The sequence below is a fragment of the Gouania willdenowi genome, chromosome 3 (assembly GCF_900634775.1).
Source record: "Gouania willdenowi chromosome 3, fGouWil2.1, whole genome shotgun sequence".
Classification (NCBI taxonomy): Eukaryota; Metazoa; Chordata; class Actinopteri; order Blenniiformes; family Gobiesocidae; genus Gouania; species Gouania willdenowi.
The window spans coordinates 7,514,383-7,531,687 of NC_041046.1; the positions used below are offsets into that span (position 1 = coordinate 7,514,383).

Consider the following 17,305-nt stretch of genomic DNA (forward strand, 5'->3'; position numbering starts at 1 on the left):
ACATCCTATAGGCTGACAGGAGTGAAGGAGGACCATGAGCTCACAGGGGCTGATGCACTGCACAAGGCAACCAAAGGAGGAGTGATACTCGCCCTGATGTCTTGTACTTTGTTTACAAAAAAGTTTAAAAAATTGTTACAGTCCCCTTGTATGTGAGCAGACACATGGGACGGTGAGGGTGCAACAAGATTTTCAATAGTATTGAACAAAACCTTGGGGTTTCTCTTATTTTGCAAAACAAGTTTAGTGAAATAAGCAGAGCAGGAGTCGTAAGCCGGAGACCAGACGCACGGGAGCCAAGTGCTGAAACCACCATAATCCATGTGATAAATGGCATCTAGGATCAGTCCCAGGATTTGATCTCCACAATGCCTTTATCCTCAACAGGAGTCCTTGAATCTGATAGAATCAAGTACTATTTTGTTCTTTGGCTCATTTTACACAGAAATCACCCTGTCACCTCAGAATTCAACAGGACAATCAAGTGATGCAATGTGAACATTTTGTAATCAGCCAGCTTTCTCTGAACAATGATAAACAATTTACAGCATTTTCATTGAGCCACCACAAGGAAAGAAAAATAAATAAAATGCAGTATAATCTGCTCAAATAAACATTTTGGTCCTAAGATAATTTAAACTTGTTTTAAAACAGAAAACAACCTCTATTGTCACAATTCAACCAGACAAGCAAGGGTTAAACATTTACATTAGCTGCCTCTCCATGTTTGCATTTTTTGAGTTGCGTAGAGGTTGATTTGCGTCACCTGGTTTTGACCAACCTGGCCGCCTGAGGAGAGGGTCTCAGCTCACAGTCATATGCAGGTGCAGGGTTTCTGTGCAATGCGACGGCTCCGAGCGGCAGACAGTTTACATTATAAGCAAGAGATAACCAGACAGTTTCCTTATGCCCTCACTGCCCCGGGCCCTTTAGAGGTCGAGGGCCCCTGGGCAATTGCCCAGTTGCCCGTATGGTTAATCTGGACTTGGTAAAAGTACATTTAATGTAAAGAAAGAAGAGTAAAGAGGCACAAGAGCAACATGCTGTTACTGTATATGTCAAAGAAAGTTAAACTGAAAATAACTTTAAAATCATTTCTGGAATTTACAGCTCTAAATGTATATTTTAAGTCAAGTTTTTGAGAATTTCAAACCCTCCTCATTCCCCAAGCTTTTATTTATCAATTGTGTGCCCCAGTACAATAATCACTAATAGTTCCTAAGTTGTAAAACATTCTTTTTTAAGTTGTGATTTTTGTTTTCCCTTCAATTTTTCCACTTCAAGCTAAATCGTCCCCTGGGCTGAATCCAATAGTTTGGTGGGCTGAAATCGGACCGCAAACCCACCTCCTGCTCCATATTAGTTCACAGGGGTGGACTGGGACAAAAATTCAGCCCTGGCATTTTGTGTCCAGACCAGTCCACCACATTATCAGCGACACCATGTAGAAGCTGTTATTAAGTCAGTGACGCTCAACATGTGGCTCTTTATATCTTACTTTTAATTATTATTCCCCTAGAAAACATTAAAAGGTGGAAACTTTTTAACCCTTTTTACTGATTCCCTTTGGCCATTTTGTTTCTTCCTTTGTCCCATTTTTTCCCTTTTCTAAAAGTTCTGACATTTTTTTCATATTTTACCTACATTTTGCAAATAAATACCTCTTTTTTTCCCCATTTTTGTCCATTTTTGCAAGTTCATTTTGACACTTTTATTCCATTTTTGTCCTTTCTTGAATTTTTATGGCCACTTTTCATCCAAATAAGCTAACTTTTGCCCAATAAATACCACTTTACACCTTTTATACACCTTTTTCCCAACATTTTGCCATTTTTTGTTCCACATTTTTGCCCTTTTTCACTATTGTTTGCCACATGTTGCTCATTTAAGCTATCCTGTTCCATTACATACCACCTGGTTCCTCTTTATTTGCCAATTTTTTGGCCATTCTTGACTGCTTTTGGCCCATTTTAGTTACTTTTCACTCTTTTCTGACCAATTTTGGCCACCTGTTACCAGGTCTGCCTCCAGTTGGACAGGCCCACCGGAACGAAGCCCAGTATGCCAGATGGCCAGTCCACCCCTATTTAGTGGGTGAACAATCCAACACTGAGTCACATTTGCTTCACAATGACAGGAAGAGCCAACAATAAGATATAGTATTTGCTTTAAAGCTTAAGTTACAACACAAATCAAGAAGGAATTTACAGCAAGTTGAATTATTAATGACTTGATAAGTTTTGACTCCAACCCTCAGCAAACATTTTCCAAAGCAAAGCCAGTCAACATATCTACAGGTATCTGTTTTAATTCTCCCAAATGAAAATGGTAAATCTTTTGTTCTATTTTCAGTTTCTCTTGGTCAAGCTCATCACCAAATTCAGGACCAAAACGATGCGTCTAACAGACTGCCGGGTTCGCACCATTAACGAGATTCTCAACAGCATCAAACTGATCAAGATGTATGCCTGGGAAGAGTGTTTTGAGAGCAAAGTTGAAAGTAAGTCAGTTGCATTTCAACCATCTGGATGAAAAGTAACATCAGCACACTCTAAAGAACAAAGTGGTGCAGATGTTGTAGATGCAGGGCCATAGCATCACATTTTAGGCCCTGGGTACAAACCATCTTGTTGGGCCCCTACTGAAAGTTATACACACTTTTTTTTTTGCCCTGTAAACTATTCTAGTATTCTTGCATTGATATATAAGCTTTCTTGTTTCTTCACATTAAAAGAGCAGTCTGCAACTCTTATAAAAGTGATATTTGCTAAAGCTGTCTATGTAAGGACAGCTTTACATCAAACTAGTAGTTTGTGTGAAAAAAACAGACTCATTGAGTCCCGTCCCCGCTGCTTCTGCAGCCTTTGGCAGATGCCAGAATGCACAGCTACCGAGCAAAAAAAATCAGAGCCAGGATTAGGCGACCCCACATGGTGTCCCAACCCCAAAGTTAAAAAAACTGCAATAACCTAATGATTCCATATCCAGTGCTTGTATTTTATAAATCTTTTATAAAAAAAAAAAAAAAAAAAAAAAAATGTCATATTGTGTTTGTGACACACTTTTGCAACAATTTAGGGGCGGCGGGTAAAAAAAGAAAATATTTGATATGGGGGTATAACCAATATACGTCTAAGCTTATTAGTATTAAGTCCAAAGTTTTCTATTGAGATGTTTTTAATGTTGGTCCAACTGAATATGAATGGAAATACAATAATAAGAACTAGAACTGCAGGCAGTTATGAAAGGGGACCAAGCCTTCCCGCGCGACTCGGCCCCCAGGTTTTGTAAAGTACGTCACAAAGGATGACGGGCTTGGGGCACGTGTCAGAACACAGGCCAACGTGCCATTTGCAGTGAACACGTGGATATGAAGTTTATGAAGATGTGATTTAAAATGTGAAAGTTGAAGGCCAAAGTGCGTTTGCACCCATTATAGTGCCACCTATTGGCACACTTTTTGGAATGGGCGGTCTGTGTGCTCTTTTATATATACCCTGTAAATTTCACAGCCCTCAACATAATACTTCAGCTGAATTAAATGTTTGGTGTTTTTGTTCTAATAAGCCACACCCACCTTGACCAATCACGAGTAACTTCGAAAGATGGAATCAGGAGCAACCCTCGGTCATACCCATTAAACTTGGTAAAAACTGGTCTTGCCATTTAAGAGATATTAATTTTCCCATATTTGCAACGCCCCCTAGTGGCCAGTTTTTGCGATTTTGCGGCAACACAAATACAGGTGAAAATGGGCGTGGCCCAGTCCAGGTGATTCAGTGCTATTGGGGGAATCTGTGGCTATTAGATTTTCAAATTTAGGAAAAAATTTTCTTGCCATTTAAGAGGTATACGTTTCCCATATTTGCTGCGCCCCCTAGTGGCCTACATATTCAAATTTGGCTCATACTCCTACAATCACATGCCAACCAAGGATCTCAGATTTGGTGTTGTTAGCATTTATTTTGACTGAGAAATGCAACAGTTTACGTTTTTATAGCTAGCTGGAAAACTTTACTCGTTAATACAATGTGAATATTTTGACCAAACAAAATTCTTTACACAACTTTACATGAAGTCCATCTGAAGACTATAAGTGCCAAGTGTCACGTAGCTGAGCATTAACAATAGCTATCGTTAACAATAACATTATCATAGCTTTAGCATTAGCCTAGAAACAGCATTAACCTAGCATTAGCATTTGATTAGCATTAGCATTTGACTAGCATTAGCATCAACCTGGGATTTGCATTTGCCTAGCAATGGCAATAACCTAGCAATAGCTTAACATTAGCAAAAAAGAAAAAAGTTTAAATGGGTTGAAAAAAGTTGAGATGGGTTGAAAAGGTTTAAATGTTGTACAACAAAATATTAAGTTAAGGACCCCATCATTTTTGTCCTGGCCAGTTTTATTATTATTATTATTATTATTATTATTATTATTATTATTATTATTATTATTATTATTATTTTTTTTATTTTTATTATTTATTTATTTATTTTTTAATAATTCTCTTAAACCACAATTCAAACGCAATGTCTGATTTTTATTAGTACATTTTCAGCAAATTAAAGTAAACATAAAACAAACTTTTGTTTGTTTGAGGTTATTTCAGTAACTATTGTGGGTTTTCCTTTCTTTAATAAATGGGTACCAACATTTTTGTCCACGTGTGTACATCATCATCATCGTCATCATCGTCATTGTTAGGATTTCTGTGACGTACCAAGCACTGCTCTGGTGAGCATCCACAGCTAAGACTCCAAATCTTTTCTCTTCAGGTGAACGAAAGAGAGAAAGGCAACAACTACAGAAGGTCCTTTATATCCAGAATATCAACGTCAGCATCACCAGCATCATCCCCACTGTCGCCACCGTGGTCACCTTCCTCCTCCACACTTTGTTAGGTCTACCGCTCCAAGCGTCTGCTGTGAGTATGACCATCACACACATCACAGGTCCATGTGTTTGTCAGGACGTGTTGGTACATCAAAGACAGTAAAACACAGAGAAATCAAGTACAGATGTTATTGTCAGACTTGTTCCATTTTATACAATTGCTTCTCTTCTTTCTTACGACAGGCTTTCACAACCATTGCCATCTTTAACTCTATGAGATTCGTTCTTGCTCTGCTGCCTCTGTCTGTTAAAGCCTCGGCTGATGCTTTTGTGTCAATCCAACGATTAAAGGTAAACTCTCACTCAAAGCAAGAAGAACTAGAATACTAGCATTTCCTGAAGAAAATGCAATTTAGGATGCAGGTGCTGGCCCACGTTGCGCTGCATTAGCTTAGCATTAACACTCGTTATAGCATTGCCTAGCATTAGCATAAGCATTAGTATAACCATTAGCATGATCACTCGCTATAGCATTGCCTAGCATTAGCATTAGCATTAGCATGAGCATTAACATTAGAATTAACTAGCATTAGCGAGCATTGGCATTAGCATTAGCCATATCATTAGCATTTGCCTAGCATTAGCATTAATGTTACCTAGTATTAGCATTAGCCTAGCAATGACATTAGCCCTGCAATGACATTAGCCTAGCATAAGCATTACTCTAGCATTAGCATTAACCTAGGATTAGCACTAATCTAGCATTTGCTAAGTATTAAACAATAGCTGAACATTAGCAATAAAGTTGAAATGGGTTGAAAATGTTTTTTTTTAAAAAGTTGAAAAGAGTTAAAATAGTTGAAAAAAGTTGAAATGAGTTGAAGGCACAAGCTGAACATGTTAAAGGTTGATTGGTCAAAATCACTTGAAGAAAGGCTGCAGGGGAAGAAGGGATTGAAAGTTGGAAAAAACTGCAATTTCCAATAAAAGTGGGTGAGAACATGCACAATAACTCAAAAGATTTAAAGATAGCATAGTGATAGCATAAATTTCGGGATTTTTCTTAACAGTTTGATATCTTAATTGTCAAAATTGGACAGTGTAGGATGTGTTAACGCAGATGGAAGAAGCAAAATGTTTAATAATAATAAAGTACCAGAATAACAATAGTGAGGATGCCTCATTCATCCTCGCTAATTACAGTAGCAATTAGTGCTGTCAAGAGATTAACAAAAAATGTGCGATTAAGTAATCATGCTCTGTAATTAATTAATGTAATTAATCTGTTTTTTAATCACACCTAAAAATTGCTGAGAAACACCCTCAATTTAAGGTATTTTCAATTAAATTACATTATTGTGGCAGATCAAAACATTGATATATAACAAAGTGGATTTATAAAGTAATTTATTGTTTTTAACAAACTAAAACAGACACAGGCGTAGCCATTTACATTCTGCAGTATTTGTGACTATTAGTCCCAAGGCCTATGCGTCATTGATGTGTACTTTTGTCAATCTCCAAATAATAGAACATACAAATGAAATAAAACATCATATGTAGTGCTATAAATTAACTCATCAACAGTAAGAACACTTTTCTGACACCGAACACGTTGCCTTTTCTCTCCTTCAGATAATAATATTTATACAGTGAGTTTGTTCATTTGTCAGTCATGGCGTGCTTGCAGCATGTTGTAGGAATCTGTCGGCCAATGTTTACATACTAAATTTTCAAACTCTGGGCTCCGACACCCTGCGATGAATTGTCACCTCCAGAACACCAGGTCCCACAGGACTGTGGAAAAACACCAACTCTCTGTTTTTCTATTCAAAATGAGAACAAAGAAACTGTTACTATGTTTGAAAAGTCACAAAAGAAAACATTATTGAAATGATTCCTGCAGCAATTGAAATAGCAAACATTGTCTGTCCTATGCCACTCTTTTCAGGTAATCGTGTACCCAACAGAATGCTATTTTAAATGTTTCATCATTTAAAAAGGACATAAAACACCAAAAAACATCACAATGTTAGTTTAAAGTATTTATTGTCAACCATATTGTAAGGAAAAGAAGAACATGATGTTCAATAAGAATATTTCACCGTAAAATTCACAACCAATTTCTTAAGCAATACTTCGTTACTTCCTAGTAATGTTGAGTGTCACAGTGTCCCATGATACATGATATTTCAAGATATGCAGAACTGCTCATATGACACAATACATCCTCATACAAATACTCATTCCTACAAACTTACTCTTCCAAACTGCAACACAGTTTAACCACATTTTACTCCTTATACGTTTGTTTGTTTTGTCTACATCTCCCTACATGTTTATTGAGCTCTTTTATTCAAATATGTTATCTCTTTATACCATATTTAGTGGACTAGCTCTCTTTAGAATAGCGTTTTCACTTATTACTTATAACCCTCGTTCTTATTAGACTAGAAACGTATTTTATCATGATTTAATCATCCCATTTTAATTTATGTTTTTACTGTGTTAATTGTTGAGTTTTGAATAAAAGATTAAACATAATCTTTGATTTCTCTTTATTAAAACTGTGTATTAAGGTGTATATGTTGCTGTACAAATCCTATTTCCCCGGTTTCAAATTATTGAGTTTAGACTAAAAACTTGGACATATTTCTCCTGTTAAAAGGAGTGGCACACCGACATCCTTTGAGCTAATATTAATAATCATAATTTATATTCTCCTTCATAAAACCCATTATTAATAACTCCTTATTCATACACCGGGAACTCTTAAAATTAGAAATTAGGTTTTGCGCTGTTTGGAGTGCTAAAAAAAGCGATTAATGGTGTTATTTTTTTTAGCGCATATTTTTTTCCTGTAATTAATTAATCTTAATTAACGCGTTAAAGTGACAGCCCTAATAATAATGTGTGATAAAGTAGTTTCAAGTTTTTCAGTCATTCAGTAAAGTTGTAATGATATCCTGAGATATTTGGTTTATTTAACATACAATCTGTCAAATTCAGGGTATATGATGGCGCCGCGGATGGTTGCCTCGGTACTGCGCTCTCTCGTAGTTGTTGTGTTTTTCTTTATTTTTGTAGTTTATTGCTCCCCTTCTCTGGTCTCTTTCACCAGAGAAGAACTATTACAAGTTGGACAGTCCTCTGCTGATCTTTTTTCACCGGTTCTCATTGAGCCAGAAAGTTATGCGGAGATTCTCACCGGAGGAGCAGCAGCTCTCTATGGAATTTGCAGGAGACGCCGCAGACGCAGACGGGGTAAACGAGCAGGCGCGCTTGTTAAACTGAGGCAGCGGGGATTACGCACTGCGCTTCCATCCATTCACCTGGCGAATGTCCGCTCACTGGCAAATAAAATGGATGAACTGCTGCTTCTAAACACCAGAAACTCGGACTTTTGCAGATCCGCCGCCCTGTGTTTTACTGAAACCTGGCTCAGTGAACTCATCCCGGACAGCTCTTTACATCTACCGGACTTTCAGCTCCTCAGAGCGGACCGCGTAAAAGAGCTCTGTGGGAAGACGAGGGGTGGCGGAATATGCTTTTACATTAACCAAGGTTGGTGTACAGATGTCACAGTGTTGAAACAGACGTGTAGCCCTAATCTGGAGAGTTTTTTCATAAACTGCAAACCGTTCTATTCTCCACGGGAGTTCTCCTCGTTTGTTATGGTCGGTGTTTACATCCCACCTCAGGCTTGCGTAACAGAGGCGTTACAGCACCTGGCTGACCAGATAGCAGACGTGGAGAAAAAACATCCCGACTCTTTGCTAATCATTCTCGGGGATTTTAACAGAGCAAATCTAACCCACGAACTCCCTAAATACAGACAGCATATAAAGTGCCCCACCAGGGGTGCTAACACACTGGACCACTGCTACACTGCAATAAAGGATTCATATCACTCTGTTCCCCGTGCAGCTTTGGGGCTCTCTGATCACTGTCTGATTCATCTCATCCCCACCTACAGGCATAAGTTTAAATCTGCTAAACCTGTAGTAAGGACTGTAAAGAGGTGGACAGAGGAGTCAAAGCAGGAGTTACAGGACTGCTTTGACTGCACTGATTGGAGTGTTTTTGAAGCTGCATCAGACAACCTGGATGAACTGACTGATACTGTGACATCTTACATCAGCTTCTGTGAGGACATGTGTGTGCAGACCAAGACTTTCTGCACATACAACAACAACAAACCCTGGTTCACACCTCAACTTAGGATGCTACGTCAGGCTAAGGAGGAAGCCTACAGGAGTGGGGACAGGGACCTGTTCAGGCAAGCCAAGTACACACTATCCAGGGAGATCAAAGTAGCCAAGAGGTGCTACACTGAGAAGCTAAAACAAAGCTTCTCAAACAAAGATCCTTCTGCAGTGTGGAAAAGCCTGCATGAAGTTACCAACTATAGGAAACCCTCCCCCCACCCTACTGGTAACAAAAGACTAGCTAGAGACCTGAACAACTTCTACTGCAGGTTTTCACACCCACCCCCCAGCTCATTAGCATCAGCCCATCACCTGGATTCTGCCCTTCCTGCTCCCCCTACTCTCCCCCCTACCTCACCCTCTGTCCCCCCACCTGCCCTGAAGATCAATGAAAGAGATGTGTGCCAGCTTTTCAAAAAACAAAAGATCAAAAAGGCTCCAGGACCAGACGGAGTGTCTCCTTCCTGCCTGAAAGCCTGTGCTGAGCAGCTGGCTCCCATCTTCACACGGATCTTCAACACATCACTGGAGCTGTGTGAAGTACCTTCCTGCTTCAAAAGTTCCAGCATCATCCCAGTCCCCAAGAAACCTGCCATCACAGGACTTAATGACTATCGACCCATTGCCCTGACGTCTGTAGTCATGAAGTCCTTTGAGAGGCTGGTTCTGAGCCACCTGAAAAAGATCACAGGACCCCTGCTGGACCCCCTGCAGTTTGCCTATCGGGCAAACAGGTCTGTCGAGGATGCAGTCAACATTGGACTGAACTACATCCTGCACCACCTCGACTCCCCAGGGACCTACGCTAGGATCCTGTTTGTGGATTTCAGCTCTGCATTCAACACCATCATCCTGGACATCCTTCACCAGAAACTCACCCAGCTCACAGTGCCGGCCTCCACCTGTCAGTGGATCACCAACTTCCTGACTGACAGGAAGCAGCAAGTAAGGCTGGGAAGCATCACATCTGGCACCCGGTCACTCAGCACTGGCGCCCCCCAGGGGTGTGTTCTCTCCCCACTGCTATTCTCCCTCTACACCAATGACTGCACCTCAGGGGACCCCTCTGTGAAACTCCTGAAGTTTGCAGATGACACCACCGTCATCGGTCTCATCAGGGATGGGGACGAGTCTGCCTTCAGACGGGAGGTGAAACAGCTGGCTCTCTGGTGCAGTCAGAACCATCTGGAACTGAACCCGTTCAAGACCGTGGAGATGACAGTGGACTTCAGAAGAAATCCCTCCACACTCCCCCCCCTTACCATTTTAAATAGGGAATTGGCTACCGTGGACTCCTTCAGGTTCTTGGGATCCACAATCTCACAGGACCTGAAGTGGACCTCCCACATAGACTCAACCAGGAAAAAGGCACAGCAGAGGATGTACTTCCTGCGTCAGCTGAGGAAGTTCAACCTGCCCCAGGAGCTGCTGATCATGTTCTACACCTCCATCATTCAGTCTGTTCTGTGCACCTCCATCACTGTCTGGTTTGGATCTTCAACCAAACTAGACAGACACAGACTACAAAGGATAGTCAGGACTGCAGAAAAGATCATTGGTGTCGATCTGCCCTCCATCCAAGACTTATACCTGTCCAGGGTCAGGAAACGGGCAGGTAGCATCACTGCAGACCCCTCCCACCCTGCACACAATCTGTTTAAACTCCTCCCCTCTGGCAGACGCTACAGATCACTGTACGCCAAAACAACCCGCCATAAAAACAGTTTCTTCCCCCAGGCTGTCACTCTGATCAACACTAAACAGTCAAAGAGTGTCAGTCCTGTTTCTGTGGAAAAACCCTGGAACCAAACATAACAACCTTGGATCAATCTGACACTGAGAATGTTCATGTACATACCTTTAATTTAAATGTTCTACTGCACTACTTATCAATGCTCTACTGCACTATTTTCCTTTTATTATTATTATATTTTATTATTATCTTTCTTTTCTATTATTTTCCTTCTTTTATCTTATTTTTTTTATTTTATTTTGTATTTATTTTATTTTTTTATACTATTATTATTATTATTATTATTATTATTATTATTATTATTATTATTATTATTATTATTATTATTATTATCATCTTGTTATTTGCACATTCTAGTCTAACTACTGTTTATATTTATACTTATGTTTATACTTATTATCATCTTTTCTAGTTGATTGTTTATTATTGAATGTTTTCACTATTGGAGAGAGCACAGTTGACCGAGTCAAATTCCTCGTGTGTACAACATACACTTGGCGAATAAAGATGATTCTGATTCTGATTCATAAACATTTCACATTTCATATCTTATTTAATAATTTAAAAAATGTTCTGTTCTTATTGTTTTTGTTACAGAAAATATTCATGATCCAGAACCCAGAGACGTATCTGACCCAAAGAAAAGACAGCAGCTTTGCTGTGGTAATGAGCAATGGTACGTTTTCCTGGACCAAAAACAACAGTAAATCAAACTCTATCACCAACTCCACCAGTGAGGAGAAGAATCCCCCTATGGATTCAGAGGCTGTAACAGCAGAAATCCTGCCAACTCTGAGAAACGTCTCCTTCACTCTGCCCAAGGTATGTTTGGGCTCTGCTAAACACAACAAGACTAACTCGATTAGTCAAGTTAAACTTTTCTATTTCCTAAAGGGCAAGCTGCTGGGTGTCTGTGGGAACGTTGGGAGTGGAAAGACGTCATTGATTTCCAGCATTTTAGAACAGGTTGGTCCAATTGTGAATGCGTAATGTTTTTTCAGCTCCCAAAAGTGGCCTGTCACAGTTTCATCAACCAACCTGTTTATTCCTGTGTAGATGCACCTTCTGCAGGGCTCGCTCACGGCCGATGGGACGTTTGCCTACGTTTCCCAACAGGCCTGGATTTTCCACGGAACTGTTCAAGAAAACATTTTGATGGGGCAACCCTTCGACCAGACCAAGTAATTATTCACCCAATCTCATGAAAATAAGTTAATCCTTCACAAAACAGTCTTTTATTAACTTTCCCCCAATTCCGTGTCGTTTAGATCAGTGGTTCTCAAACTTTTTTGGCTCACATACCCACTTTCTCTTATTTCTGAATCTAAGTACCCCCTTTGCTACGAATTTACCTATAAAAGCAAGAAAGGTCTGCGTGCGTGCGTGTTTGTGGAGCAAATATCTCCTTGACGCGGTATCTGTTAGACCTGAAACTTTGTCAACAGCTTCCAAATACCCCAAGTGTGTGCTTGCATCATTTTGGAGTAATTTGGTGTTGCAAAACTTTCAAAACGTTCATTTTAATTTTAGGATTACTCTGTATTGAACGCAGTATTGAGCACAGTACTTCCAGTTCCCGGGACATCCGGTTCATGATGTCACTTTGTCGCAGTTTGTTTGGGTTTAAAAAACAAAGTCAATAATAAAAATGTTTTTGTACTGCCAAACGTTATTTAAGTTAATTTTTCATGGTTATTTGAAATTATTCCCGTGATCCAAAACTTCCTTTAAATCACGGGTGACGGAGTCCACTTCCTCCTCAGTCTGCACGAACTGTGTGCACGGCTGCTGTGCTGACGGCCAATAGCCGACCATATCACAAACTATCTGGTTCTTTAGACAGAGGAATGTAACTTTTTTGTCAGCAAATGGGTCCACAACACGACTCTACTATGATGATTGTTTGTTCTCAAAACACGCCCTCACACCACACATAAGGTATTTATGATAAAATATACTAAATGAGTAAAATAAAACAAAAAAAACAATATTTATACAAAAAATTCACAAAACAACAACAGAAATGCACAAAAATATACCAAAAGGCTCCAAAAACACACAAAATGACTCAAAAAATCATACATTACAGAAAAATACACCAAACAACAAAAATATGAAAATAACAAAAAATATACAAACTAAATATTCATACAAAAAATACAGAAAATGACAACATAAGTGCATAAAACTACACCAAAAAGATTGAAAAATACACAAAATGACTCCAGATTCACACTACAATGGCAACAAAAAACAATAATTATACAAAAAAGGCGCAAAAAGACACCAGAAAGATACAAAATACACATAATGATTCCAAAAAACATACATTACAGAAAAATACACCAAACGAAAAAAACAAACAAACACATTTATCACACACACAAACTCACACAAACACATTGTTTTACTTTGCACCCGCAAATATAGCCCTTTATAACATTACAGAGTACAGAATATGTACACCTCTTTGTACATCCAACCATAATGATGGAATGAAATAATTTAGTCCACTGTGCTTCTCGTGTTAAAGTCTCCAAGCCGTCTTCTTCTCATTTGTCTTTATTTTCGGTTTATTTCCAAGCCGTTGAGAATGCGTACCAGCGTCATTTGACGTCACGTCAGCAGAACTGTGTGGGAATTTCATGCCCAGAACAGCAGTACAAAATGTTTCACACAATCTTTTCAAGGCAATAGGTAGAAAAATGTGTGGTATCGTTCTCTTTGGTTTAGAGCATTTCATCATCAGCCATTAGCATTAAAAAATGAAATAAAATGAATGTTTATATTTTCTCAAATCCTGCCCTATGCTCCTTTAACTTTTATTCTGAATTAAAGAGGAATTATAGCTACCATGTAAACGTGGCCAGTGATAAAGGAAGGAAGGGACCATAGAAGAGACACGACTATAGAAAAACCAATTTAAGAAAGTGAGACATTAGCTACAAAACAACTTAAAAACCTTTCAACGTGTGGGGGAACTTGCTTTGTTAACTTGGTTGTTTATGTGATTGCATGTGGGCAGAACTAGAAGTCAAATAGCTTTGCATTCGGGATTCCTTCATGGACAACCGTACCTAAAAGTGTTTACACTGTTGTTTTTAAGCCAAGGGTAATGAAGAGTGTGAGCTCTTCTGGGTTTCATTCATTACAATGATCCCACAAACAAGGGGCAGTGGAAAAAAAAAAAAAAAGCTACAGAGGATGTCCTGATCGTTGGTTTGGGTTTCTAGTCCTCAATAAATTCAAGTGTATTTATTTTCACCTTCATAAAAAATGAATCAATAACTAACTGTAACTAGAATAACTAGAGAAATACTGAGAAAACTTTATGGGAAAAGGGCAAGACAGTATGACGCTTTAGTCATGGTTTTATTTAACCCTTCCTGTCCTCCAGTGCTTTTTACTGATCATATAAACCTTTTCATGGGAATGATTTTCCCAGAGTACCATGGCCTCTCTCAGCAAAAATAAAAATCAAGCACACATTTCAGAACGTTTGACGTGTGGGGTTGATCTCTAAAGTCATTATATTTCATTCCCATCCAGTCCAACATCTGTGAGAGCATCTGGTGCACAGGGGGTTAGTCACATGTCTTTAATGTTTTCACGTGGGGGAAAGTTCTGCTCAGTTTAGTAAAACATTTAAACATGGTCAGAGGTCATCGTTGTTATCTGTTTGTCAAGTTACATGAACTACAGTCCTGCAATCAGAGCAAACTTCAATCTGCAATGTTTGGCTTTTTACGAGTTCACGGCCAGAGAAAAGGATGACTGTTTAAAGTGCTGTTAAAGGGCAATAACAGTATTGGTTTACAGCCACAGCATGTTAATGAATTAACACCATGATAACTTACTGGCTGGGGCTACTTAGTGATGCAATGGAGAATACGAGTTATACAACATATCCCTGTGACATGGTTACATAGTTCGTATTTAATAATTTGTGTCTTGTGATGAAATAAAACTCTATCTTAACTTATTACAGATCCTGTATTTTTTATTTATAGATATGACAGAGTTGTGGAGGTCTGCAGCCTCAGTGCAGACCTGGAGATCCTGCCATATGGAGATCAAACAGAGGTACGCAAACAGCTTTTTTATTCAGTTACTTAATAAAAGTTAACCCTTGGAGCGCCTTTAAAAAAAGTTACCGAAATGGTATCCTTCTTAAAACGGCCATAAAAATGTTGTATATAATTCCACCCCCACCCCCCACCCATTTTTTTCCACATCAGATCTTTTCAACAACTCCAGACCTAACCATAGATATAACGTTTTCATTATATTTCTGTATTTTAAAAAAAAATGGTTTTATGCCCTTTCTGTCATAAAAACACAATTTCTTTCAATGAAAACACAAAATGTGTATTTTTTTCAAAAATAAGGTGCAAAATGAAAAATTTGGCAGAAGTTATTACTGCCTTGAATAGGTCAATAATTGATAGGAACATTGATTTTGAGGCATTATATACTTTTAGAGATATGAGCATCTTTTTATTTAAAAAAAAAAAAAAAAAAAAACCTACACTGAGCTTATAACAAAACTGTACCATTCATAAAAGTGTCTTCAAAATGTCACATATAAATATTTTTCACACTTTTTAATTATCACATCTTTTCAACAACTTCAGACTGAACCATAGATATAAAGTTTTCATTATATTTCTGTATTTTTTTGCATTTTTTAAAACAATAACGTGCAAAATCAAATATTTGATATGACATTATTACATCCTTGAGTAGTTCAATAATTGATAAGAAAATTGATTTTGGGCCATTTTTATTACAGAGAAAACAGGAAATACCTTTTCAGTATTTTTTGGGAAAACCACTTTTATAAAATATGTGGTTATAATGGGAGTCAATGAGAACAAATTTGTCCCGAACTCAAATAGTGTCAGTACATTTTATATCTACTGTTCTAAACACTTTGCAATAAAAGTGATCATGGAATTATGAACATGACAATAAAATAAAAATCCTGTCCAAAGTCCATACAATTGGTCTTTAAACTGAATGAGACATTGAGTTTAAACACTGAATAAGCAGAAGATACAAGTTTGGTCCCCAAAGGTTCCCCGTGGGGGTATCATAGTTGGTTTACAAACATTATTACTCATTTCAATGATTGGGAAATTTCATAAAAAAGCTTTAGCTGGAGATATGGGCTTTGGTGGATTTGTTTTTTTTTTTTTCATATCCATGTTTTTTTTTTCATGCTAACTGCTATTGCAGTCGAAACAGATAAACTAAATCTACACATAAATGAAATAACTGTTGCAGTTTGTGGACTTCCTTTGGTAAATGCAAGTTTATGTTCCATATTTCTAGCTTATATATTTCAGGCATGTATTTTTCTGTGGAACTCCAACACCAATGTTTCTTTAAGCACATAAAAAGTAAATTATGTTTTGCCTTATATGATATTTAAATGTTAATTATTTATTTGTGACAAAAGCACAATGCACATTAATAGACAAATATGTAAATATGGCAGATTGCAGCCACAGGTGAGTTGATGTTATGTGCAACACAAATGACAACAACCACAAAAAAAAACAGACAACACTAAAATCATACAGTATGAACAGTACAATTAATTACAAAGACTCAAATATAACAACAATTATCTTAGGACAGACCAGAAATAAAGTGACCGTTGCAGCTAAAGTGCATGAGGCAGATGATAAAGTGCTTTAGTGCTAAAGTGTCCAGCTATGTGTGCACTAAAACAGCCTGGCAGGTGAGCATTTGATGCAGGCGTTACTGAACATCTCTGACTGGCTGAAGTTATCCCACCTAACTCTAAAAGTAAAAAAAAATTAAAATAAAATGTCTCTATGTGTGTAGCAGGCTCACACATGATTAACTATGCAATGATTTTATCTCATCTGTCATATCCGATGGTGTCTTGCGTGCACTGCACCCAGTTTGTGTTTCTCTTTCACTTGTTACCCGTGCACTGATCTGATGTTGAAAGAAATAGCTGTTTGTTAATAAAATCAGTGCTTTCCACTAAAACAAATGTAAATACGTCATTTATTTGAGGAAAAAATGAGTTTTTCACTGTTGGGTCGGACTCGGATGAGAAAATGCGACCCAATCCACACTCCAACTGTGACACGGTTATTTATTTACTCGTCGTTTATGTGACTGTTTACTGCAAGACCTGTGCACATGCCTCTGCATACATCTGTGAAACCAAACAGTAGTTTAGTTAACCGTGCTTGTCTTCTTTCTGTGTGAACAATCATGAGTCACAACTGTTTTATAAACTGGCCACCAGGTGTCAGAGCGACCACACTTGTCCTAAGAAGCAGGACTTCTTTTGGTCAATCTGCTTTCTCCGTAAAAGGAGCAAAACTGTGGAACTCTCTAACCACACATCTAAAATTAGAGACTAGTGACAATGCTTTCAATAATGGACAAAGAAATGGCTAAAATCAAATCAGCATTTTTTACATGAATAGTTTTACCTGGTTTCTCTCTTGCCTGTGTTGC

General features: G+C 38.2%; 1 protein-coding gene across 1 annotated transcript in view; it reads left to right on the top strand.

Moving 5' to 3' along the window:
- The window catches only part of LOC114461283 (multidrug resistance-associated protein 9-like), a 63,045-nt gene that overhangs the window by 17,092 nt on the left and 28,648 nt on the right, over nt 1–17,305 (top strand). Inside the window, 7 exon segments of the mRNA XM_028443259.1 lie at nt 2,353–2,500; nt 4,783–4,931; nt 5,084–5,191; nt 11,399–11,623; nt 11,696–11,767; nt 11,858–11,982; nt 14,812–14,884. Of these exon segments, the coding sequence (XP_028299060.1) occupies nt 2,353–2,500; nt 4,783–4,931; nt 5,084–5,191; nt 11,399–11,623; nt 11,696–11,767; nt 11,858–11,982; nt 14,812–14,884 (900 nt within the window).